The following is a 26,658-nucleotide window of genomic DNA, read 5'->3' as shown; positions in this document are numbered from 1 at the left end:
GAAGAATTAAAAACAAAAGGCACAGTTAAAAGAACAAATGCAGAAACAGTGGAAAAGTCAACAAGAAATAAATAAAGCAGCAGAGATAGTAATTGACAAAAAACAAAATAAAAAAAGAAATAATTAGTTTGAAGATAAGTGCAAATTAGCAGTGGAAGAAAAATACAAAACAAGCTTGAAGGGGTTAGGCACAAGCAAAAAGGAGGAACGAGAAAAATACAAAGATCAAAATCAAAAGACAAAGAAATTATTTAACCCTTTAACGGGCAGATTTTTTTTTTGTAAAAATATACTTTTGAATTGTAAAAGTAATTCATTATGCATTATTAACAAGACAAAAAATGTTTTAAATTTTTTTTGTCAGAAGGGCTGGAAAAGGTGGTAGATATAGCTACCAGTGTACATTTTGAAAAAAACTAATACTTACTAGGCAATGGTATATATAGCGACCGGTAAAAATAATTATAAAACTTAAAAAAAAAATATTTTGAGAATATAAAAAAAACTAAACACAAGGATATTTTAAATTTGTTATCTTAGAACTTTTTGTCTATTATGGTAGGGTGCAAAGAAGTTTTTGCATAGAGCAAAGTTACAAACAAATTAAATTGCTCTGCATTTGTTTCTTTTTAGATGAAGCACAAAGGACACAGCTCCTATAAGTTCCTTTGGTGGGTAAGTGTGAACCAGCAGTCAAAGTTGAGTTTGATGAAGGTCCAGACTTTTTTCTGAAAGTAAAAGTGCTAATCAAATTATCTGCTAGTTCACTGCGGAACTGTAATGCAGTCATAGGCTTAGGACTTAGAGTTAATTTTTTTGTAGTGTCTCCTAATATAAAATATAGCTGTTTACTATTGCTGCGTCTAAAAGGTAGTAAAATATTTTTAACCACCGAAGTCTTGATTTTCATGCGGTGGAGTAGTTAGCATGACATTGATCGAATAGATCCACTACACCCATGTGTTTGTTATAATCGGTTATTGCGTGAGGACATGGTACTGAACCCCTATTTAGGGTTTTGTTTGTTCTCAATAGAGTTTTTTTTGAGAATTATGTAATTTGCTGACAACACTAACACATTTTACGCCTCTATCTTTCCAATTATACACAGATATTTCCCCAGAACTAATTAAATCTGACCGATTTTGGGAAAGCTCTTTATCAACACATAATATTTGTTTTGGAAAATATTTTATTATTTGTCTTACAGTGCTATAAGCAAAAGTTTTCTTTTTCAGTAGTTTCTGCATTAGTGGTATTGTAGTGAAAAAAATATCAAAATAATCACGATTTTGATACTTCGACGAAAGTTCTAAAACAACACGTTCTCCAACATATCGGACATTGATTTAGTGGCTTTCCCTTGATGTATTCGAAAATTCAAAGAGTATGCCGTTTTAGCACATGCCAATGTCCAAGTTTTAAAGCCTCTTTTTATTGGTTTCATTGGCATGTACTGTTTTAGTTATGTACGCCCTTTGACAGCTCACATGATTTCGTCAATAAATAGATGTCTATATGGCGTAAAAGCATTTTGAAAGGTATCTGAGAGATGGTTTATGAGTGGTCTAAGTTTGTAGAGCCTATCATACCCTTTAGTTTTCGGTTGAAATATACGTTCATTATTGTTTAAAAGCAAAAATCTCAAGTGTTTCAGGAAGCTTTTTAATGTAAATACTTTAGTCATACGTTCAACACGAAAGTTTTCATTGCTAGACCAGTATGACCTTATTGTTGGAAGACTGGGGAACCTCATGACTATAAGTATTCCCAAGAAAGCGTCGAGTTGTTCTCTATCCATAAAAAGTTGCGAATTCTTCTGGGTAGCGTAGAGGTTCGATACTTTGGAAATTGTTTGACATATATTGTCACTTAAGAAAACTATAAAAAAAGTTGATTGACTTACTCGAATTAATGTCAGCATTATCGCTTGAAAATTTAGTAAAATCGAATGATTTAAAAAGGAGATTGGAGACGTTTTTCTTGGACAACACAAAACATTGATTAGACGGAGCAGGAGCTTGTTACTCTTTCTCGTTTTTATCGGCAGGAGTTAAGGAATTTGTTGCTTTGAGGTAATGTTAACAGTTGTTCATCCTCGTCGTCTTCATAAAAAAAATGCTTTTAGGAAATAACCTAGCCAACTTGTTGTATTTGAAATCAAATCCATCATCTGGATCAAAGTTAGGATCTTGATCTGAATCATTAAAATATTCGTTTCTGCTTAGAATTATTGGTATTTCTTGCAATAGTACATTCTCGCATCCTTTTCAAGTGCTGTATTGAAGAACTGGAACATGTCGGCTGGCTGTAGATACTGGTGGTGAAGGATTGTGACGGAGTTCTGGAAATTGAGCTTGTGTCGGGGAAATTGTCATCCGCATCCTCATCGCCATCAAATTAGGAAAGACAATACTCTTTATCACTTAGATGGTCCACTATATACTGGAGTTCAGCTTCTGTAAGCCGTTGGTTTTTTGACATCTAAAAAACATAAATAATGTACTGGAAAATTATAATGACAAATAGGCCTAATAAAAATTTAAAGTCTTGTAGAACCTTGTCTAGCAAATAAATATTAAACTTTGCTTTAATCTATTCATAAAAATTTTAGTATTGTGCGTAAACTACGATCTCGAGATTTTTTTGGTTTAGTATGTGAAAAAATAACCTTTTATTTGATACAAACCTAAAAATAATTAAAAATATTTTCCTATCGTTAATGGCAAACAACAAGATTTTTATAGCAATTTGTTGCCATAACATTGTTTAACTACTGGCATAAGTTTCAAAACTAAGAAATAACAATTGTTTATACGCCGGGAAAAATAAAAACAATAGATTTTGGGGTTACAATTCTTATAAAACATATTTATTCCTGCAATAACTGTTCCAGTGCTTTTAAAGTATCTGCTAGTTAAAAGTAATGAAAAAAGTACACTTAATACTTACCTTCAATTTTTGTCTAAAGGCCCGTTTTCACACTACGTCTTATTGTACGTTTTGTGTGTCATATAAAACGTACGACAAAATGTACGTTTTGTCCAGTGTATACACACTACGTTTTTCCTTCTGTTTTCTACCTCATTTTTAATTCAGAGTCTTGAGTTGGGTGAAGTTTGTTTAGTGTTTTTTTTTATTATGGAGAAAACACGGCTGCTTTCTTTTATTTTTTAACTATAAAGATACTACGACTGAGGAAAAAGGGGATGAAGAGGGAAAAGACGAGATGGTCAAGAGAGTGGGCTTCTAAGAAGAAGCCAGTATTCCTACGCCTTGTTACTAAAAGAGGCGAACCAGATGACTAGCGCAATTATTTGCGAATGGACACCTCAGCCTATTGTCAATTGCTAGAGTTAGTAACACCATACATATTGAAATGAGACACCTCATGAGAAAAGCCATTACACCCCATGAAAGACTCACAGCAACTCTCAGATATCTTACAACAGGACGCAGCGTCAAGGACTTGGAGTTCACAATCATAATATCCAAACCAACGTTAAGCCAAATAATTCCTGAAACCTGTAATGCAATCTACTTGGTTTTAAAACATAACTACTTAAAAACTTTTATACAATTCAACAAATTCCCCGAGAAAATCGTGGGTGCATTGCCGCAAATCTGACATTATTAGGCTTTTTTTTGGGAAAAATGAAACGAACTGCAGTGGAACTAGTCGTCAAATAAGTCAAGATCGGACGACTTGTCTGAACATGTATTATCACGTAACGTTTTATCCTATTAGTTCTCGCAAAACTATGCTTCTCCCATTATTTCTACGATCTGACCTTGGATTTCATTTCGATTCGACAAGACGTACGTTTTGCTGTTTACATGCCACGTTTTATTGTATAGGATTTGTCCTATCCAACAAAACGTACAAAAAGACGTTACGTAAAAACCGGCCTTAAGAATTTTATTCTAAATGACACATATGCACAAAACAAAAATAAAATTAAACGATTTTTTACATAGACTGTTGCAGAAACGCACGCTGGTAGCTTATCATACCAAGTTTGTGAAAACACGCAATTGCCACACCGCATACAGGTTTTCGATATTCGTACCTATCAGCAAGCATTTAGTGTATCGACTGCGCCTATAAGGATTGTTTACACCGCTACTCTGATGATAAAATAAGCCGTAATACCTTGTGGTATATATAGCTACCAGAGAGCGTTAAAGGGTTAAATCGAAAAAAAAAAATCAAAATGTAGAAGAAATTATAAACGAGATAGAAACAAAAAATAAAACACACAACTCAAAACCATTTTACCAATACTTAAAACTAGGTAACCAAAAATGGACAGCTAATATAGCTATAGAAGCAGAAAAATGACAGAAGTATTTTGGTGAAATATATCAAAAAACAGATAAAGAAGAAGAACGAGAAACAATAACGAACACAAAACAAGATGACGAAGGAGAAGAATTAACACAGAAGAGAAAGAGAAAATATTCAAACTTGAAAACGAGAAAACAGCGGGAGAAGACGGAGTATGTGCAGAACTTATAAAATACGGGGGAGGGAGGCACTACATAGATATATTTATGAACTAATACAGAATATATGGTGCACAGAAATAATCCCCGAAGAATGGAAAAAGTGAATTCTAGTGACAGTCACAAAACAAGGAGACCATAGAATATGCAAAAACTACCAAGCAATTAATTTACTAAATGTAACATAGAAAGTAATAGTTGGTATAATTAGAGACTAATAATATATACAGAACAAAGCATAGGGCATTACCAGCACGGTTTTAGAAAAGGAAGATCCACGATAGACGCTATACATACGTTAAAAAAAGTGACAGAGAAAACATACAAGTACGACTGAGAAACACACATACTTTTCCTAAACTTTAAATAGGCGTTTGACAAACTAAACAGAAGAAAAATAATTTAAGACCTTTATTGCCTCCGGAACTTGCAAAAAAACTTTTAGAGACTATTTTAGAACACACTAAATTTTAATCTCGATTTACCGTAAAAAATACAATAGAAGTAGTTAATAATATACAAGATTTTCAATTGCCTAACAACTCCAGATTAATTTTATTTAATTAAAAAATCTTTTGTCGAGTAGTCCTCCCACAGAAACTTTTGTTCTAGTAAAAAACCTTTTAGACACTTTCAGATTACATCTGAAATTTACATAAACCAAGACTACTTTGAATTTAATAATCAGATATATACAAATAACAGAGTAGGACTTATAATGGGTAATCCTCTAAGCCCATTGATATTAAAATATCCCATATTTAAACAGTTTTTATATTGGTCAAGGTACGTAGACTATGTACTGGTATGTATCACAGGAAGCAACAGGCAGCTTGGTTAATTTTTATCGTATATTAATTTACCCCATACTTATATTAAATTTACCATAGAAACAGAACAAAATCAATCCACAATTTTTTTAGAATTATCAGACTTAAAAACAATCATAAGTTCTCCGTATTTCATAAACCTAGCCATACTGATACGACTATACATAATTCAGCATCCCATACTAAACAACATAAATTGGTCGCCTACCATAATATGTTATATAGATTAACAGAAATTCCGATGTCAAAATACAAATTTAAAATAGAATTCAATATCATTAAGCAAATGGCAGTAAACAATGGATAGAACGAACACATATTTAATAAAATTGTAAATTAAAAACTACATAAGAAAGATCTGAAATTAGTATTTCCACCACCAGAGAACAAACCATGTACCTTCTGCTCGATTACATATACAGGCAGGATATCAACAAAAATAGCGAAACCCATAAAAGAGAAAGGAATAAAACCAGCTTTTAGAACAAACAAACAAGACAAATATATTAAAAAGAACAAAAACCATAATAAAAAGCACCTACACAGTGGTCCATGTAAACTTAAATGTAGCGACTGTCCCAAAAACTTACATCGGTCAAACTGATAGATTATTTAATAAACGTATAGCAGAACATAAAAGGACGTTCAATAACAGAAAAACAGATTCTACATGTGCACTCCACCTTCTAGATCATAATCATTCTTTTAATGACGATTTTCAAATTATTCACATCCAAAATAAAGGCTTTAAGCTATCTTTATTAGAATTTATGGCAAATAACCAATTAAAAAATACATAACATAATTCTAAACGATCAACTTATAGTTTTCCCCTTCTTAACCTATTCAGTTAAAGACTAAAAAGTGTAAAAACATACCTATAATAGATCACTTGAGAAAGGCACTTTGCCAAAGCAGCTGTAGTGATAAAATATTACAATAAATTTTGTGAAAGTTTTGAAAACAACGTTTTCAGTATTTTGTTGTGATATAAAATAAATTTAGGTCAACGAACGGTCGAATCTATCACATATACAGGGTGAGTCATGAGGAACTTTACATACTTCTACCATATGTAGAGTCCCTCAGGGAGCATATCATGTGGCCACTAAAAAATGTCAACTCCTCTTCTTTATTAATTAACAGGGTGATTTGTGTAATTGACCATTTATTTCATTTTACTGTAGTGTTTATACGGCTCATTTGATTTTTTTAATTTTTGCATGATACAGTACACTACTATCAAGCATTCGACTGGTATAAGCTAAACTAAAAAATTCCAGGACTGGCTTTGGAAAAATTAATTTAGGGATTCGTATTAAATATTACACCCTGTATAATTTTTTTTTAAATGCAATAAGTGATTTTCAAACTACATAAATAGCCAATGAAAACGACATATGCGACAATGTTGTCGCACTTTTATTAAATTTTTAGTGAACGATCAAATCTTACCAAAAATAGAACAACCATAAAGAAGTATCAAATTATAAGGTATTAATTTAAACAAATGTTATAAATTTCAAACATTTTAATTAAAATGAGTTCCTACAACATAATCTAATACGTAGAAAATTAACATCTTTACTGTCACTTTGTATTATCTCTACGATAGAATCAATTGTTTTTCAATTTTAAATTTTTACTCATAGATCGTATTGGGGCATTATTTTCGATAAATAATAAATTAAATTGATTAAAAAGTCAAACCTCTTGTATGTGTTAGTTTTTGTTGATTGTAAATGATTAAAATTTTATGTCAAATAATAATACATTGCATCAACTACTGTACTAAATAAAAATAAATAAAAATAAATCTAAAAATGAAGGTTGGCGTTGACCGTTTGACGTTTCTTGATATTTTATACCCATTGTCATTATTGTCATTATCAATTGTTATTTATGTATACAAGAATACATATTTCTTCTGTCATATCTACGTTAAGTACATTGTGTTAGTTTTGGTAGAGCTTTTGTTACTTTCGTTCAAAATGCCACATCAGTTTTCGACCACAGAATATGCAGAAATAATATTTGTTTATGGATTCTGTAATGGGAATGATAAGGCTGCTAGTAGAGAATATCGCAGGAGATTTCCTAATCGTCGAACTCCCAGTCATCCAACATTTGGGTCAGTTTTTAATTATTTGCGAGAAAATGGCACTTTTCCTAGTGGAACAACAGAGCGACATGTAGATGAAGCGCAGGAAGATGACATTATGGACGCCGTTACTATGAACCCTACAATAAGTACTAGACAAGTAAGTCGAGAACTCAATGTTACTCAATCAAAAGTAAGTAGAGTCTTACAAAAAAATAATCTATACCCATATCACATTCAAATGGTTCAGCGACTACATGCTGGAGATGAGATCGATAGGTTGGAATTTTGTAGATGGATTAACAATAATCGACCAACGCTCTACAGGACACTATTTACAGATTAAGCCTAATTTACCAGAGACGGGATAAATAATTCACGAAATTCACATGTGTGGGCAGAAGAAAATCCCCATGCTATTCGAGAACGTCGTTCTCAGTTAAGGTTTTCGGTTAACGTGTGGATTGGTGTCATAAATAACCAATTAGTAGGTCCTCACTTATTTGATGGTCCTTTAACAGGGCAGATCTATTTGAACTTTCTACAAAATATTTTGCCAAATTGGTTTGCAAACGCGAACGATGCTATCCGAGGGATGTATTTTCAGCATGATGGGGCACCCCCACACTTTTTACTGGCAGTGAGACAACATCTCAATAATGTTTATGGCAACAGGTGGATAGGACGTGCAGGTCCTATTTCGTGGCCTTCAAGATCCCCTGATTTCAATTCCGTTGATTACCATATTTGAGGACGATTGAAGCAACTAGTTTACGCAGTGAATATTAATAACCGACAACAATTAATTGATAGAATTATACATTGTTGTAATACTATTAGACACGATCCCCAGAGTATCCGTAATTCAATACGTCAATTAACAATTCGGCAACAAAAATGTGTACAGGCTGCAGGGTTTCATTTCGAAAATCTATTTTTGAATTATTTTTATTTTGTTACCATTATTGTATCTTTTCCAGTTCTAATTTATGGGTTTATCATAACTGTGTACATATTTTTAGTTTTTTTTAAATTGTTCTTCGTTATTGTTAGTAGTTACTGTTTTTTGTTGTGCAGTGACTCAGTTTATCATTTCAATTAAAATGTTTGAAATTTATAACATTTGTTTAAATTAATTACCTTATAATTTGATACTTCCTTATGGTTGTTCTATTTTTGGTAAGATTTGATCGTTCACTAAAAATTTAATAAAAGTGCGACAACATTGTCGCATATGTCGTTTTCATTGGCTATTTATGTAGTTTGAAAATCACTTATTGCATTTTAAAAAAAATATATACAGGGTGTAATATTTAATACGAATTCCTAAATTAATTTTTCCAAAGCCAGTCCTGGAATTTTTTAGTTTAGCTAATACCAGTCGAATGCTTGATAGTAGTGTACTGTATCATGCAAAAATTTAAAAAATCAAATGAGCCGTATAACCACTACAGTAAAATGAAATAAATGGTCAATTACACAAATCACCCTGTTAATTAATAAAGAAGAGGAGTTGACATTTTTTAGTGGCCACATGATATGCTCCCTGAGGGTCTCTACATATGGTAGAAGTATGTAAAGTTCCTCATGACTCACCCGTATATGTAGTAACCCACATATGTTTTTCTCACATTACAAATATATAATCTCACATTACAAAATATATAAGACGATAGCAGATCTACCTTAATTATGATAGAATATATTTCATCCTTGAGAATATACTTTCATACTTTCTCAAGGGTATTTACAGTAACGAAAGGCTTGAGACAAGGATGTTGTCTTTCCCCCACCCTATTCAAAATATATATCCAAGAAGCACTGCACCAGTGGAGACAAAAATGTGCGGGAATGGGGTTGAAGCTTAACAACCATTATCTGACAACGCTGTTCTTTGCAGATGATCAAGTACTAATTGCAAGCTGTGAAGAAGATGCAGATTATATGCTTAGAAAGCTCAAAGATGAATACGAAAAATGGGGGATGAGTATGAATATGTCTAAAACAGAATATATGCGAATAGGCAATGAAGACGAAGACCCGGATTTGGAAATTAGACAAATGAAAAGGTGCTACGAATACAAATATTTGGGAAGTATTATCTGCAGTAAAGGAACAACGGAACGAGATATAGACTATAGAGTGCAACAAGGCAGGAAGAGTGTTCAAATTCTGAATTCGATACTTTGGTCCAACAAAGCTACTATGAGAACTAAAATGACTATCTACAAAGTAATTGTAGAGCCCATTCTTACATATGGAGCAGAATGTTGGCAAATGACAGTAAAAGGAAAGAAAAAAGTTGACACGGTTGAAATGGACTACCTAAGAAGAGCTTGCCGTATATCAAGAGTAGAACGTATACCTAATTCTGAAATTAGAAGAAAAACAGATAGAGTACATACAACTTCTGAAAGAATAGAAACTAGACAGTTAATATGGTATGGACACGTACAGAGGATGGACGACAACAGATGGCCAAAAAGAGCTATGGAATACAATCCAAGTAATAGAAGGAAACGAGGAAGACCAGCCAAGTCTTGGATACAAGTTGTTATGGAAACCATGAAAGATAGAGCCATTGATGAAGACACCTGGAGAGATAGAAAAAGATGGCGATCGAAATGCGGGAAGCGGCAGAAGCTGTAGGATCCCCGCTTATATATATATATATATATATATATATATATATATATATATATATATATATATATATATATATATATATATATATATATATATATATTTCATCCTACTCAAATTTACATAGATTATTATAACAAAAAACGTAGTTTGGACTTAATGGTTTATACACGCGTACAGTTTGTGTGTGAAAACTTATTAAGAATTAAATTTAATAGGCCGTTCCTGACTATAGTATCTTAAATATTTTAAAACTAGAACAATCAGTATTTAAATAATTATTTTGTTGTACTGCCGTGCATTATACATACATTCTAAACTATATAACTGATAATAATAGTAATACAATATAAACATTTTAGGAATAATGGGAGAAAAATTGGACAAATTTTTGTTGTTAATGTGGAAGAATTGGCTGCTGCAATATAGAAAACCAATTCAAACTATGATAGAAATTATTGCTCCTGTTCTCTTTTCATTCCTTTTGGTCTACATAAGAAGTTTGTCAGATCCTACATTTCAACATGAAAGAATATATAAGCCATTTTGTGCACTAGAGCCGAACTTCAATATTAGCCTACCGTTTTGTAATGACCCAGACGCCGTACACGCAGGACAATCATTATTTAGTTCTATGCAAGCCACCAATAGGTAAGGTATTTTGTTTATAGTTTAAGAAAAAAAATATAAGTAGTATACATATGTTTATATCTCTTTAGCAAACAACTGGAAGTTTTACAAGAATCCTAAACACGTTAAAAATCTAACACCCAATAAGAGTTGACCAAATTCAGTAAAATTTACACTTGCCTTTAATTTTTAATCTGTCAAAACATATATTTATAGTATATTAGTATAGTTTATAGTTTCAGAATATTTATAGTATAAGGAAAAACATATACGTACTATACATATGTTTATATCTCTTTAGCAAACAACTGGAAGTTTTACAAGAATCCTAAGCACATTAAAAATCTAACACCCAATAAGAGTTGACCAAATTCAGTAAAATTTACACTTGCTTTTAATTTTTAATCTGTCAAAATATTGTAAATTGGAGACCATAAGAATACAGTATAATAGAGGAAGACCACAAAAACGATGGCTAGACGACATCTAATCAAAAGTGGGAAGAAATTGGTGGCATCAAGTAGCACAAAGAAAGGAGAATGGAGAACTTATGGAGAGACCTTTGTTTAGGGGTGGACATAAATATTGCAAAAGAGAAAAATTTTACAGAACATTTATTAACTCTAAGACGACACAAAGTCGCCGGATAATGTAGTATATGTAATCGTCTAAGGCAGACGATGCTTCAGAAGCACAACGGTTTATAAGTCTTTAGATTTAAATTCGTAAACACAAGTATGTTGGTTATTGCTCCTTATTAAAGATGCGTCGATATACTCCAGTCGTCAGAGACGAAAATGCCACTAAACCTCTAAAAATCATACGAACAAGCTGAATTTTGACAAAAGTGTCAATTTTAGGACGTTAAAAAAGATGCAAAAAAGTTTTCTACTTTTTCCCCGGACTTTCCCTTAAAACTCCCCTCGTAGGGAGTAAAAACACAAAAAAAAACGATTTACCCAGAAACTGTACGCCGTAGAAAAAAATGTTTTTAATAAAAAATGTAGCTTCCTGTAATTCCTTCTACACAAAAGTTTACCACTTTTGTGTAGAAGGAACCGTTCCCACACAAACAATACTTGAAGCGACCGTTGATTTTGAATGTCAGTTACGCGCGCGAAATCAATGTTCAATAAAATTTGTATCAGCTCGACGATAAAAATTCATTTGAATTAGTTCTATCGATAAAAATCAATATGCGTTTTAAAGGTAAAGAGCTCAGCTTTCGTGTGCAATTTTTGTATTTTGTCCCAAATAAACTCAGATTTTATAAAGATGTTAAATAAATAACCGTAGCGTGATTTTTGCCATTTTTACTAATTCTCATGAGATCAATACAATATATACATTTTATTGACTGGCCACTAGGAAGTTTCGATTAATAAAGCATAACCATTAAAACCTGTACGCCTAAAAAACGCTGAATTTAAACTTTCATATAACAAACGATCTAAATTATTGAAAACTTTTTATTTTAGAACTAAAAATTTAAAATTATGTTAAACTTAAATATTGTAAAACTTTACACTAGAACACTAGTCCGTTTTTCAAAACAACCAAACTTCTGTTATAAAATACACTTAAAACCGTCTTCTGGGACACATTTCCCGTGACGTGCGGTCGTTTGTAATGTAAAACATTCAATTCTGCGTTTTTATTCATATTTCAAATGCCTTATATTTTTTGCCACAACTCAAAATTGAAATTTCATGTGATAGGTTTTATAGGAACTGGTCAATGAAAGTGATCAATTTTATTGGTGAAACTTTAAATTCAGCCTTTTTAAGTATATTTTAAATGCCTCACATTTGTTGCCAAAACTCAAAACTAAAATTTCATGCAATAGGTTTTGAATATTAGGTTCTCTTTATATAAACTCTATAGTGGTCGGTCAATAAAAGAAATACATAGTATTGATCTAATAAAAATCGTAAAAAATCGCAAAAATCGCGCCACGTTTATTTATTTAACCCTTTTATAAAAACTAAGTTTATTCTCGACAAAATACAAAAACTGCATACGAAATCTGCACTCTTTACCTTTAAAACGCATCTTAATTTTTGTCGAAAGGACACTTGGATCAGAAGATATGGAATTTTTACCATCGAGCTGATACAAATTTTATTGAACACTGATTTCGCGCTCGTAAAATGTCAGTTTCGTAACTGACATTCAAAATCGATAGGTCGGGACGGTTTATTCTACACGAAAAGTTCTTATTAACATTTTTGTTTAAAATTATCTCAAGTACATTTTTTATTTAAAACATTATTTTCTACGGCGTAGAGATTTTTGGTGAATTGATTTTTTTGCGTTTTCACCTTCTGCGAGGGGGTTTTAGGGGAATCCCAGCGTATTGTGGTGTTCATATCAGGAGTTTAGAGTTTGGTGGTTAAACCCCCCCCCCCCCCCCAGAACATATAAAGTAAAAAATATATAAAGAGTAGTAGGAAAATGTAACTTGTCTTTCACACACAATACAAAAAATCCAAAACGCTAATTGAATAATTAAGTTACCACTTTAAATATGTAGACCACAATAATTATTGTATAAATACACAATAATTAATAATATTTTTCATTATATTTAGATATATATATCTAATATTAGGCTTATGAAAAAGTAGACAGAACGAGTCTGTTGCGAGTAGCATGCGCCTACAGGACTGTATCTGCGGCGGCCTTGTGAAATATCACGGGTTGTGTTCTTCTGCATGTGTTAGCAGTAGACAAGAGATATCTCTATGAGAGAAGAGAGCATTTGACAACAGCTATAAAAAAATAAAAAAGCGAAAGATCAATGGAAAGATGGCAAGAAGAGTGGAACAACAAGGAAGATGTTACCCAGTGGACCAAGATGCTGATCCCAAGCCTAAGCGACTGGGTAGATTGTCTGTTTTAGGGCATATCTTCATATGTTCAGAAAGACAGATACAGATAAATGCCTCTACTGCGAATATTCCGACATTGTTACTCACACAACGCTGGAGTAACAGAGTAATAGATGTACAGTGAAGAAAAACAGAATGTATAAAGAAATAGGTATGAATCCGGTGACTGTAAGAGAGATGATCGTGAAAATAACGGGAAGTACGGAGGGATGGAATAGTGTTTACAATTACATTCGAGCAGTCATTAAAAAGAAAGAAGAAGAAGAGAAACATCAACTGGGCCAACGACAGAGATAAGAACTAATTACTATTTTAATGGAAATAAGCCGCAATTTAAGGATTAAATAAGTTTAAAGAGTTGACGTTTGAATCTTTGGTCTTTGATCTTGCACTGATAACTTGTTTATACTCCAAAAATTAATAAAAAAAAGAATAACGATTGGTGCTGAAGTACATTTAGCTTTCATCCACCTAGAAAAGGCGTATGATACACTTTCAAGACTTAAATTGTGGCAAGCTTTACAACAACTCGACATTAGTCCATACCTTTTAGGAATAATCACAAAAGTATACAGGAATAACACCATTTACCTAAAAATCGGAAATATACTATCAGAGCCAATAAAAGTAACTAAAATACTAAAGACTAAAGACTTAAATTGTGGTAATCTTTACAACAACTCGACCGTAGTCTATACCTTTTAGGAATAATCACAGAAGTATACAGGGATAACACTACTTACATAAAAATCTGAAATAGACTATTAGAGCCAATAAAAGTAACGTAATGACTAAAACAAGGATGCAGTATGTCACCCTTACTGTTTAATTTATATATTGAGTCAGTCCTCCAAAATTGGAAAAACCACTGAGAGGGAATGGGAATCTCCATAGGAAATGACGTACTGTTCTCCCTGAACTTTGCGGATGACCAAGTAGTCCAGAATATGTAAAATGGGGGTAACAATTCAACATGAAGAAAAAAGAATATTTAGTTATCAATTCAGATGCAAGATTTGAAGTGTTGATAGAGGAGGACGTGGAAATCAAACAAGTGGAAAAATTTAAATATTTAGGTTCACTCATTGCTAAGAACGGCTTGAGAGAAACTGAAATTAAACACCGAATTAATCAGGGACGTAAAATTGTACGATGTCTGAACTACTTATGGTGGGTTCGCAACATTTCCAAAAGGAATAAAAAAGAATAGAGCAAACCATAGTTGAATCAGTTCTTTGTTATGTCTCTGAAGTATGGACAATTAATGCAGACCTGAAGAGAAGATTGTTGGCAGTTAAAACGGATTATTTAAGAAGAAGTGCTAAAACATCAAGGCAGGAAAGGAAGACCAACACGAGTCTATAAGAAATAACATAAATGCTACAGAAACTGTCATTGACAGAATAGAAAGAAGAGCTTCAATATGGTTTGGACACCTATTGAGAATACCTAACGAACGTTGGTCCCAAGAACTTCACAAATAAAAGCTCCCTGGAAGAAGAAAAAGAGGTCGAACTCGACGCTCATAAAATGGAGGAATTAGAAGAGTAATGGAATCGACAGGTTTGGAGAAGAAGCATTCCTTGGACCTGGAGGATTGGCGGAGGAAAACGGGAATATGGCGATGGCCGTCTCCAAAATTTATTTTATTTTCAAGTTGGATTAATGTCAAACGTCAATTAACTTATTTTAACTTTCAATTGTGGCTTATTCTCATTAAAATAGTAATTACTTTAAAATGCCACAAGAAAATAGCTTCAGAACCATAGATAAGATTTAGATAAGAAGGGAGTATTCCAAAAATGTCGTCAATTTTACAGGGGCCACCCTACTTTCGGACTACGGTACGTGCGGCAGTCAACTGCGCACAAGTAAGAGAGGGTGGTTTGTAGGCAGGATAATATATACCTGAATCTTTGGCACTGCTATCTTTAGTACTTTAAATTAAACTAAAACCCAAATTCTAGGGACTCAAAATTGAGGTAGCATAAAAAAATTTCAAAACCTCAGACAAGTTCTGGGTGCGCCACTAAGTCCTGTATCAAGAGATACGCTGAAAAATTCAAGTTTTAGGTGGATTTTGATTTAACATAAAGAGGTTGGGATTCATGATTACTAATTTTGAGTTAGAGAGGTGAAATAAATAAAAGTTCAAGTTACAGGGGAAATAAACATTTGGTTTTTCTCTATATATAAAAAGCAGAAAATTTTTGTTATTCAGAGTAGCTAGTTTGCTCTGTAAAATTCCGTAATGTATTAAATGCTGTTCTTTTTTTTTATGAAAACCCTTGAAGTGCATGTACTATTATTCAACTCTTCTATGTCATCTAAATCAATAGTATATGTGGTTTTTTGAGCAACTGAATACATTATTTCGTCACCAGATAAAGTCCCAGCAGTCATAACTCTATTATCGCACGTAATGAAGTCCTTAAGGGATATTATTAATTCAGTATTTCATTTTGCAGCAGGTGAAATTGAAATGTTTTTGGTTTTAGCTTGTTTTGTTGATGATGACCGAAAACCACAGTGTGTCTAAAATTTTTTTATAGTAGTTCTAGTTATCCAAGCTATATCAGTCATTTTCATGACTAACAATACATCTATACATCTATAGTAGAATTCCTTCATTAGATATTATCCAACATATTTCTGACATCTTCTTTTCGATATAACGACTCGAAGAATATAATGATACCTTAAACCATAGACTGCAATTTTAATGTGATTGAATGCAATTAACTTGTGGAATAATTAATTTGTGAAATATTATTTTGGACTGTACAAACAATTATCAACAAATAACAAGTTTATCTCTCTCTTGCTGTCACCCACTATGTAGCATCTTCAAGTTTAAACAATATTTATCTGTTTGTCCTTTATCTTGTGTTATGTAAATGTATTATTTAATGTTTATGTCATTTATAAAAGTGCTGGATAGCCAATAATTTTGACGAAATGCCCCTGAAGATGCTCTGAGAGCGAAAGTACTTGGACAAGATTTAATAAAAAACTGTGCTCGATATCTGCCTTTTATTTGATTAAAGTTAATTTAAATAACAAGTGTTTCCTTTTTTTCTTTAGCCATTTTCTTATCAATATTTATGATCCGGTTTTGTTGGAAACTTGCAAAAGTCAACTTGTTAAAAAACAACGAGGTTTATTAGATATACCGATTTGAATAGTCAAATATTCCTTGCTATGCCAAATAATTTTAAAAGTTAGAATCTTATCAGGAAGACATTTAAAAAACAGTCCCGTTTTATTTTCTACATTAGAGATATTTTCAGGTTCTTCACCATGTAACAAATCTTGCAATTTACCTTTTCATTTGTTACAAGTTTCAATGATACATTGACACATTGAAAACTTTCCTCATAAACTTTTTTTAAAATCAAGTTCCTGTCTTCTTTTGAACTTTTTTCTAGCCATCCATTACTGTCCCATAAATTAGCGCTCCCAATGATTTAGAGTATATGTAGGCTTTTTCGTACAACAGTGATCTACTAATACTGATATTTGGGTACCGACACTACTCAAACCATTTAAGTAAGCACTCTATCAAGCCCGAAAATTTTGCAACTTGTCGTCTTTACAGGACAAATTTTGACCGTTAGAAATTTTTTCATGATATCTGATTAATTTTTTTATTATTTTCGACGAAGTATGCCAAATTGTGTAGCACCATCTTTCCTATTTCCTTATAGGTAAAACCTATTTCTGACATTTTTTCAATCAGCAACACACGATTTGCTTTTACTCCAGTCGTCAGACACAACAAGTTGAATGTTGCCGAAAATGTCAATTTTGGGATGCTAAAAAAGATGCAAAAAAGTTTATGCCCCCAAGCTTTCCTCTAAAATTCCCCACGTAGAGGGGGGGAAACGGAAAAAATCGATTTACCAAAAATCTGCATGCCATAGAAAAAAATGTTTTAAATAAAAAATAGCGAAGATAATTTTTGATAAAAGCATTTATTAGCATTTTTTGTGTAGAATAAACCGTTCTCTCAGAAACAAAGATTGAAGAGATCGGCGATTTTAAATGTCAGATAGCGCGCGCGAAATCAATGCTCAATAAAATTTGTATCACCTCGTCGGTAAAAATGCAATATCTTTTGATCCAAGTATCCTATCAACAAAAATCTAGATGCGTTTTAAAAAAGACTGCAGCTTTCGTATGCAATATTTGTATTTTGCCGCAAATAAACTCAGTTTTTATAAAGGTGTGTAAATAAATAAACGTGACACGAGTTTTGCCATATTTTATGATTCTCATTAGATCAATACAATGTATTCCTTTCATTGACCGACCTCTATAGAGTTTCCATAAATAAAACCTAATCTTTAAAACCTACAGCATAAAATTTTAGTTTTGAGTTTTGGCAACAAATGTGAGACATTTGAGATATGCTTAAAAAACGCTGAATTTAAACTTTCACATTACAAATGGTCTAAAACGTTTAAAACTACCGGTTTTTAATTACAGTATTACGTTTTTCAAAAATACCCAAGTTTTGCTATAACTTACACCCAAAAACCGTCTTCTTGGAAGCATATCCGGTGACGTGCGATTATTTGTATTGTAAAAAGAAGCAAAATCGAATTTTCATGTTACAGGTTTTGAAGACTGGTCTCTAAAAATAAAAATTTCACTACGATCTGTCAATAAAAGTAATAAATTTTATTTACCTCAAGAGAATTGTAAGAAACTGACTTTATTTGCGGCAAAATACAAAGATTTCATACGAAATCTGCACTCTTCACCTTTAAAACGCACTTTGATTTTTGCCGATAGGACACTCTGATCAAAAGATATCGATTTGTTACCGTTGATTTGATAAAAATTTATTTCAACATTGATTTCGCGCGCGGAACTGACATTCAAAATCGCCGGTCGCTTCAAGCATTGTTTCTTAGAGAACGGTCCATTCTAAGCAAAAAGTGCTAATAATCATTTTTGTTCAAATTATCTTAGCTATATTTTATATTTAAAACATTTGTTCCCGCGGCTTGGAAATTTTTGATAAATCGATTTTTTATTTCGTTTTTAGGGTTTTAGGGACAAGCCGGAGGTAAAAATAGTAAACTTTTTTGCATCTTTTTGGGGGTCCCAAAATTGATATTCTCGGCAAAATTCAGCTTGTTCCCATGATTTGTAGGGGTCAAATATCTGACGACTAGACTATTTGCTAAAGTGAAAATAAAATTAAAAATAATCAAATTAAACAGCTGAACCCAAGCAAGCACCTGTTAATGTTAGTCATAAATTATATATTATATATAAATAAGTGCTAATCCTATTTATTTTATATTCCTCAATTGTTTTGTAAGAAACAATGGTGTACTCACATTGTCAGCAAATTCTGAAGGTCTGTAATCTATTTTTCTTTGAAGTATAGGTAATAAAATTCAAATAATCGAGTTGAAAAGGTTTTAAAATAAAACACTGCTATGTTCTATATAGAGAGAGATTTTTTTTCTCGAGTTTTGGAGGATTTCTGATTATTGATGTTCGTTTTAACGATGTTCAATTGTATATGTCATTTCTGGAAATATCTATAAACAATATCGTCTAATTTTAAATGATATTCTGTAAATCCTAATTAGAACATTCTTTAAATCAACAACACCTACATATGCGTTGTTATCATTAATCATTTTTCAAAAGGGAACTCGTATTTTAGATTTTTTGTATCTTATCAAACAGTTTGATGCAGTGAGTGGGATTTATACACGCGTATATACTCACGATTAAAGCCGGTTTGTTATTTAACCATTCGGTCCAAATGAGTTTGTGTTTATTTTCAGTTACAAAACTTTTTTTCTTCGATATTTTTTGGTATCACAAGATCAGATATCAATTCAAATGAAAAAAAAATCAAAATGTTAGACTGATAAAAGGAATTTAATTTATGTGTTAAGGGCTAAAACAATTCTTCAGTCCTAAAGATTTTTTTTGGAATAAATCTATGATTGTTAGATGTAGCACATCCTTATAAATCATAGGCAATCCCAAAAATTATAGCCGCAGCAAACATTTTTTAACCTATCTATTGATTTAGATAAACATTGACGTTTAAGTACAGCTTTTCTTAGTTCAAGGGAATTGATCATTTCATCCAAAATTTATATTCTTTCTGACAAGTTATAAGTATGGCATATTTTGTAACTGTTCATATATATATATATATATATATATATATATATATATATATATATATATATATATATATATATATATATATATATATTTAGGGATTCTACAGTATTCACTGCCTTCCCTCGCTCAACCGTTTCCATCTCTCTCTGTTGTTCCATTCTCCATCGTTTAGTCCTCTCTTACTCATGGCGTCGTCTACTTCGTTCCTCCAGGATTTTCGGGGTCGTCCTCTTTTCCTCCTTCCTATGGGGCTCCATTCGGTTATTCTTTTTATCCATCTGCTGTCGTTAGCTCTTCTTACATGTCCATACCACTTTAGTCTTTTTTGTTCTATATATGTTAGTATGTGTGTTTCTATTGATGTTCTTTGCTTTATTTCGTCATTACTTCTCCTATCCATTCTTGTTACTCTGCAGCATCTTCGCAGGCATTCCATCTCTGTTGCTATTATCTTACTGCTGTTTTTCTTGTTTATGATCCAATTTTCGGCCCCATATGTCATAATACTTCGCACTAATGTTTTATAAATCTGCGTTTTTGTCTTCATATTTAGGTGTCTATCCCACCATACTGAGTTAAGTTGTCGGATTGCTGTTCTTGTTTGTCCTAATCTTTGTGTAATTTCTTCCTCTGTTATTGCCTTTTTCGTGATTATAAACCCCGGGTATTTGAATTTATCCTTTCCTTTGATTGTTACGTTGTCATCAATCTGTAGATCTTCTATGTCTTCTTCACTTGTAGATAGGTACTCTGTTTTCGCGAGGTTAATATCTAGGCCAGCCTTGGTATATTCTTCTTGTAGTTTCTTCATCATGTAGCTGAGGTCGTCTTGGTCTTGTGCAATCACTACTTGATCGTCTGCAAAACTTAACGTATATAGGTATTCGTTCCGTACCGGTACTCCCATGCCTTCGCATTTTCTTTTCCATGTAGTCAAGGCTTTCTCTAAGTATATTTTGAATAGGGTTGGAGATGTGGAACAACCCTGCAGGAGCCCTTTTGTTGTGGTGAAGTCTCCTATGATTCTTGTTCCCATTTTAATGAACACTTTATTTTCTTTATACAGAGCTTTTGTAGCTTCTATGAGTTCCGTCTGTATTTCTAATTTGTACATTGCCTCCCATAGTTCTGACCTTGGTACAGAGTCATACGCCTTTCTCAGATCCACAAATGCCAAGTGTATATCTCTATTTTTTGCTTTTTTCTTTTCCAACAGTTGTTCCAGTGTGTATATGTGGTCTATGCATGATCTTCCTGCCGTGAAGCCTGCCTGATCCTCCCCGATTTTGCCTTTTATCGCTTGCTCTATCTTTTCTCGCAGTATCTTCCCATATAATCTTCCTATTGATGATATTACGCTTATTCCTCTGTAGTTTTCGCATCGTTTTCTATCTCCTTTCTTAAATATAGATGTCATATATGCCGCCGTCCATTCCTTTGGGAGCTGTTCTCCATTTATGGCTTTCTGAAATATCCATTGTATCATCCGGTGTAATTTTTTTGATCCGTATTTTATAAGCTCAGGTGAGATGCCTCCAGGTCCCGGTGCTTTCTTATTTTTGATTGCTTTTATGGCCGTTCTCATTTCCCTATCTGTTATTTCTATTTCTTGTTGTTGGAATCTGCTTCGTCTTCGCCTGTTTTCTTTTCCAATGAATTGTGGTCTTTGTTCTGTTAATAGTTCCTTGTAGTAGTCCTTCCATTCTTTGTCCTGTATATTTCCCAATTTAGTTTTTTCCTTTGAGTTTTGTTTCAATCCTCTCAGTACTTTCCATGACTCCGAAGTTCTTGTACCTCCTATATATGTTTCAATATTTAAGCAGATTCTTTCCCATTCTTCATTCTTTTGCTGTGTCCATTCTAATTCTAATAAATGTTATTTACAAAGTATATGACCTTTCCAATCTGCTGAAATCTAGAAATGTCGGCATACCCTGAGTCCTTTAAAAAATTGCCAGCGGCATTCCAAAAACAATGAATGCTTAAAATACACACAATTCAATTAATATACAAAAATACTTTGTATAATATATAATGCAAAATATTCTGGTTGATCTTTTTTCGTCGTCTGTTCCCGAGTCTTAAAAATTTTATAAAGCGAAGCCAACAAAGCAAAAAGTTGTCTATTTGTTATTATGCAAATTACCGTCTTGTAAAACGCCGTCTACACTCTCGATCGAAGTTATTTGGACGAAGTGTCGAAGTGAAGTTAATCGAGGCGAGGTGGCCCTCTACATACTCATGAAGTCGAGTAATGTAGTGTGACACTTCGTATTCAAACTTCGGGCTCTTTGACTTCTACGCGAAAAACTGACACAGATCGGAAGTAGAACGAGGCGAAGCGAAATTACCGAAATATAGTTATGGATGTTCTTTCCGTGTAATTAAATTTATTATCAAATATGAGATAGGCAGCATAGCGGATTTGGAAAAACCAAATGTAACGGAAATGATATTTAAATCATTCAGAGAACGTGCCATATCTCGGCTACAGCAAATTTACATTCCGAAAACTGATATTTGGCTAAATAATTACGAAAACGTGGTGCAAGTACTGCAAGATTGCAAATCTCAGAAAAAATAGACATTTTAGTTTATTTTTTGGGACAATTTTTTCTCCGAATTTTTATCTTTATTTATAGCGCTATATTTATAAGTATTTACCTTTGTTATTCTAATTTTAGTACTTGAATATTATATTTATTTGTCTCTTAATTTTAATGTAGCGTAAGGCTTAAAAACAGGTAATAAATAAATTTAAAATACAATTCTTTCATTCATATCAATTTTGACTGAACGACATTACCATTGTCAATATAAAGTTTTATAATAAGTTAAATGATGCTATGCTATAAATGTAAATAACTAATTTTGGAAGAATAAAGCTGTACCAGACTACTCATTAGTATATACAGACATACTTAAAAAATAAAAAAAATATAATCCGATATAAAATTAATCCCATATATAAAGTAAAAAGAAACAAACTTTTATATCCTTCTTCTTCTTCCTTCTTGTATGTAGGCTTCAAAGCCTACCTAAATGGTCTAAATTGTGGCACCATCTTTTTCTTGGTCTGCCAATACTTCTTCGTCCATTTGGTGACTTATCTCGTGCTATTCGTACTATCCTATCCTCTGCCATTCTACTAATGTGTCCGTTCCACTCCTGTTTCCGTTTTTTCACCCATCCATTTATGTCTTCTATATTGCATGCTCTTCTTATGTTTTCGTTTCTCTCCCTATCCAACAGACTTCTTCCTGATATTCGTCGGAGTGTTTTCATCATTCTTTATAGATTCTTGAGTTTGTATCTTGTCTTAAGTGTTTGTTCTTCCAGATTGTGTCATTAAGAGATCCCGCCGCTTTACTTGCTTTTAAGCTTTGTTGTCATACTTCTTCGTCAACATTCCCGTAACTAGTTATATCTATTCCCAGATATCTAAACCTTGCTTCCTGCTTTATTATTTTCCCATCAATTTCGATTTTACATCGTAGTGGGTATTTAGATGTTGTCATACATTTGTTTTTTTCTGCTAATACATATTATCATATTGTATTTCTTGACTGTTGTATTGAAGATGCGTGTTAATCTTTGGAGTACGTCTTGTCTCGTCGATTAATGCGGCGTCGTAAACGTAAGACGTTTACAATACATTGTTTACTATATGACGTAAGATCTAAAATAACGTAAAACTTTACATTGTTTTATAATAAATTTTAACTTAAAAATATTATTAAAATTAAGTAATAATTATATTAATATGTAATTGATACAGCATTATTAACTAAACGTATCGTTTCAAGAACAAAATATGATTGAAATATGGTAGTTCATATTTCTTTCCTAGATGGCGCCGTTATGTGACTGGACTTACAGCGTGAGATGTCACTGTCATCATAGCCTTTTATATAGATAGACGAGAACCTAAATAACCATACGTTTTTATTATTTTCAGCCAATTGACAATATTATTTACTGGTCCAAATAATGCTTATTACGACGATGTAATAGACTTCTTTAAGTTGGTACCTTCAATTAATGTTCAACGCGTAGTAAGCTCAGCTCAATTAGAAAAAATATCATTAGATGGAAACTCATCTTACTATGGTATCGAGTTTGGAGGCGAAAGAGAAAATTTAGAGGTTAATATCAGGTAAGTGTAGATAATTAGGTAACAGAAAAATTGTTGTATTTATAGAAACACAGAAACAACAACAGAAGAGAAAAAATGCGGACAGAAATATTTTTGCCGAAACACTTTTTTTTTCTATATATATTTTATACAGTCCTGCAATACTGTCAGAATATCTGTTGGCGTATTGAACCTTGACTAATTTTACGGTATTTTAGGTTAGCATATATGTAATAAGCGTATTACGCTTTTAAATTTTTATATATGTATATTTTAATATTTCGAAAACTGCTCGATGTCTGAACAAAAAGCTTAAACATTTACAACAACAAAACACAGCTTTAACACACAGCAACAAACAACAGTTTAATCCACCAATCGTAAATGAAAATACGTAGACAATAAATGGCAAATAAAAAATAGAAGTCTTTACTGAATATCCAAAAAAAAAAGAATTCCATTGGAACGATTGAGAGCAACCCTCAGACGAGAAAGAAATACAAGGAAACACTAAATGCATCATTCCAAATGAACTTGCCAATAAAAAATTCTAGTAAGTAAAACATAGAATCATGAATAAACTCAACATTAAGAAAGCCCCGAGATATGATCTTATCATAGGCAGAGTGCTACAGGAATCTACACAAAAATGCTTTAAATTAATGACATATATATATATATATATATATATATATATATATATATATATATATATATATATATATATATATTCTACGGCATTAAGTGAACTCCGCCCATGTTAAAATTCAGGTTCAATTGAGCTCCGTGGTCAAGTGGATACCGATATACGGAGCTCACTTGACAATTCCGTAATATTGGTTCAGTCGATTCATCAGCATGTAGAGTTTAATAATTTATCAAAATTTTTTGGAGCCCGTAAATACCCCTGTATCATAAATGTATATCGCTTAGTTCACGTGTATATATTATAGGGGTCGTTCAGATCTTCTTTATTGTATATTTGAACCATACGTTTATCGGTTTAACTAAGCTCTGAGAGTTTGGCAACTGTGCGATTATACCGTATATTTTCAACATATACCCTGAACGGTTTATATGGGCTCCTTATTTTTATCTACTGTTTGTAGACAGTGGAATGTCATACGCATAACACTGTGTAACAGAGGATATCATATTACCTGGTATAACTACGTACTAAAATGTAACTGGTTCTTTAAAAAACAGGTATGAAGATACAAAAGGATTTGGGCTTATTATTGAATGGAATGTTCGCTTGCATAGAAAATTTTATTTTTTCTGTATTTTTAAAGATGTTGTTTTTTCATTTAATATAATTTTATTAGTTCAATGCCGGACTTGATGTTTTTTTTAATTACAGAAATTTCGTAATATATTTTGTTTACGTGAGTGTCTTTGTACATTTTATGTAAGCATCTGATTAATAAAAACTACTTTTATTTTATTCAATCTTCTGCGATATATTGTATAAAACTTTTTTAATATTTTAGTTCTGGTCTTATTTGTGTACTACATGTGATATCTCGATAGAAGGTTATCTCAAAATAAATATGGTTAAGTGCTACAATAGATATTTTTGTGTTAAAATGGGTAGTAGTGTGCACAAAAAAAAAGAATGGTTAATTTGTCTAACAAGGTATATTTGGCAGCAGAAGCATATAGTACAAGCGTCTATGTTTTAAGGGCGGAAGGACGTGCGCCTCATTTTTAGCTGACAAGCTTGCGAAGAATATTATTTCTGGTCCTCAATTTACCTTTTAGTTTTAAACAATAATCTATGACTGACCCGGTGTGATACAAACTATTTTCAAGGAATTTATAGGAAGTCTACAGTTCAATGATTTTATGACAAGATTGGATGTTCAGTTTTGTGAAAACGTCTATGTTGAGGAAATTGAAGGAGCACCCACGAGTTTTTCAGGGGTTTTGGCTGAAAATTTATTCATAGTTTATTTTTATTGTGCAATAATAGGTGTCTCGTCTATATAATAGAAGTCCTAGTATCTACCGGTATGGATCGTTTGTTTGTGTAAATGTTATACAGTGTAGGTGCCTTTATGCTACCCCAAGCGAGACCGTTCTTCATCTGCTACTCTTACCAGTGAGTGATACAAAAAATATTCTCTTATGTTGGCATACGCAGACAATGTAAGTGAGCTTGTTATCTAAGGGGATATCATATAGTTTTTGAAGAAATATTCTGTAATTTAAGGTGTCTTAAATTGGTTGAAAAATACCACCCCTGATACCGGATATTTTTCGTACCCGTCTTTTTTTTTGCCAAGTTTAAGCAAGGTAACAACTTTGGCTTGTCTCTAAATTTTGGCTATCTCCATAATTTGAATACAGTTGTTCATCATGCGGATAAGCCATTGTAGAGTGTTTTTGGTCCAGGTTTCGTAATAAGCTTTTTGCTCAGATCCTCAATGTCGGTAGTTGTATTATTTTTCATTAAATATGTAGATGGTGGATCCAAGCTCAACATCGTTAAAAGGTTCTCTCGGCTGACTGGTTTTGTCCTTTCTTACTTTAAGTTATTCTTTGCTTCTTTTGCGACAGAAATAGCATGTCTATATCTATGATCTGGTTTTCAGCAATCAGCTATATACCAAATACCCTAGGTTAGACCCTATATGTGTTTCCTGCACTAGAGATAAGTTACATTCGTGTTTAGCTCATATGTCTGATAAGTTTAAGTAAAGTAAAGTTTCTTGATCTCTAGATATACCCTTAACAGTTATAGACATATTTTATTAGAAT

General features: G+C 32.4%; 1 protein-coding gene across 6 annotated transcripts in view; it reads left to right on the top strand.

The window, feature by feature from the left end:
* The window catches only part of LOC140450216 (phospholipid-transporting ATPase ABCA3-like), a 314,982-nt gene that overhangs the window by 150,571 nt on the left and 137,753 nt on the right, over positions 1–26,658 (top strand). For all 6 annotated transcript variants that reach the window (XM_072543703.1, XM_072543702.1, XM_072543699.1 and 3 more), the window contains 2 exons: positions 10,443–10,731; positions 23,722–23,919. In XM_072543703.1, coding sequence (XP_072399804.1) covers positions 10,443–10,731; positions 23,722–23,919 — 487 coding nt within the window. The remainder of the gene's footprint in view (positions 1–10,442; positions 10,732–23,721; positions 23,920–26,658) is intronic.

The sequence above is a fragment of the Diabrotica undecimpunctata genome, chromosome 9 (genome assembly GCF_040954645.1).
Source record: "Diabrotica undecimpunctata isolate CICGRU chromosome 9, icDiaUnde3, whole genome shotgun sequence".
In the NCBI taxonomy this organism is placed as follows: Eukaryota; Metazoa; Arthropoda; class Insecta; order Coleoptera; family Chrysomelidae; genus Diabrotica; species Diabrotica undecimpunctata.
Note: the sequence above shows the minus strand (reverse complement) of the source record. Positions and strands in the feature narration are given on the sequence as shown.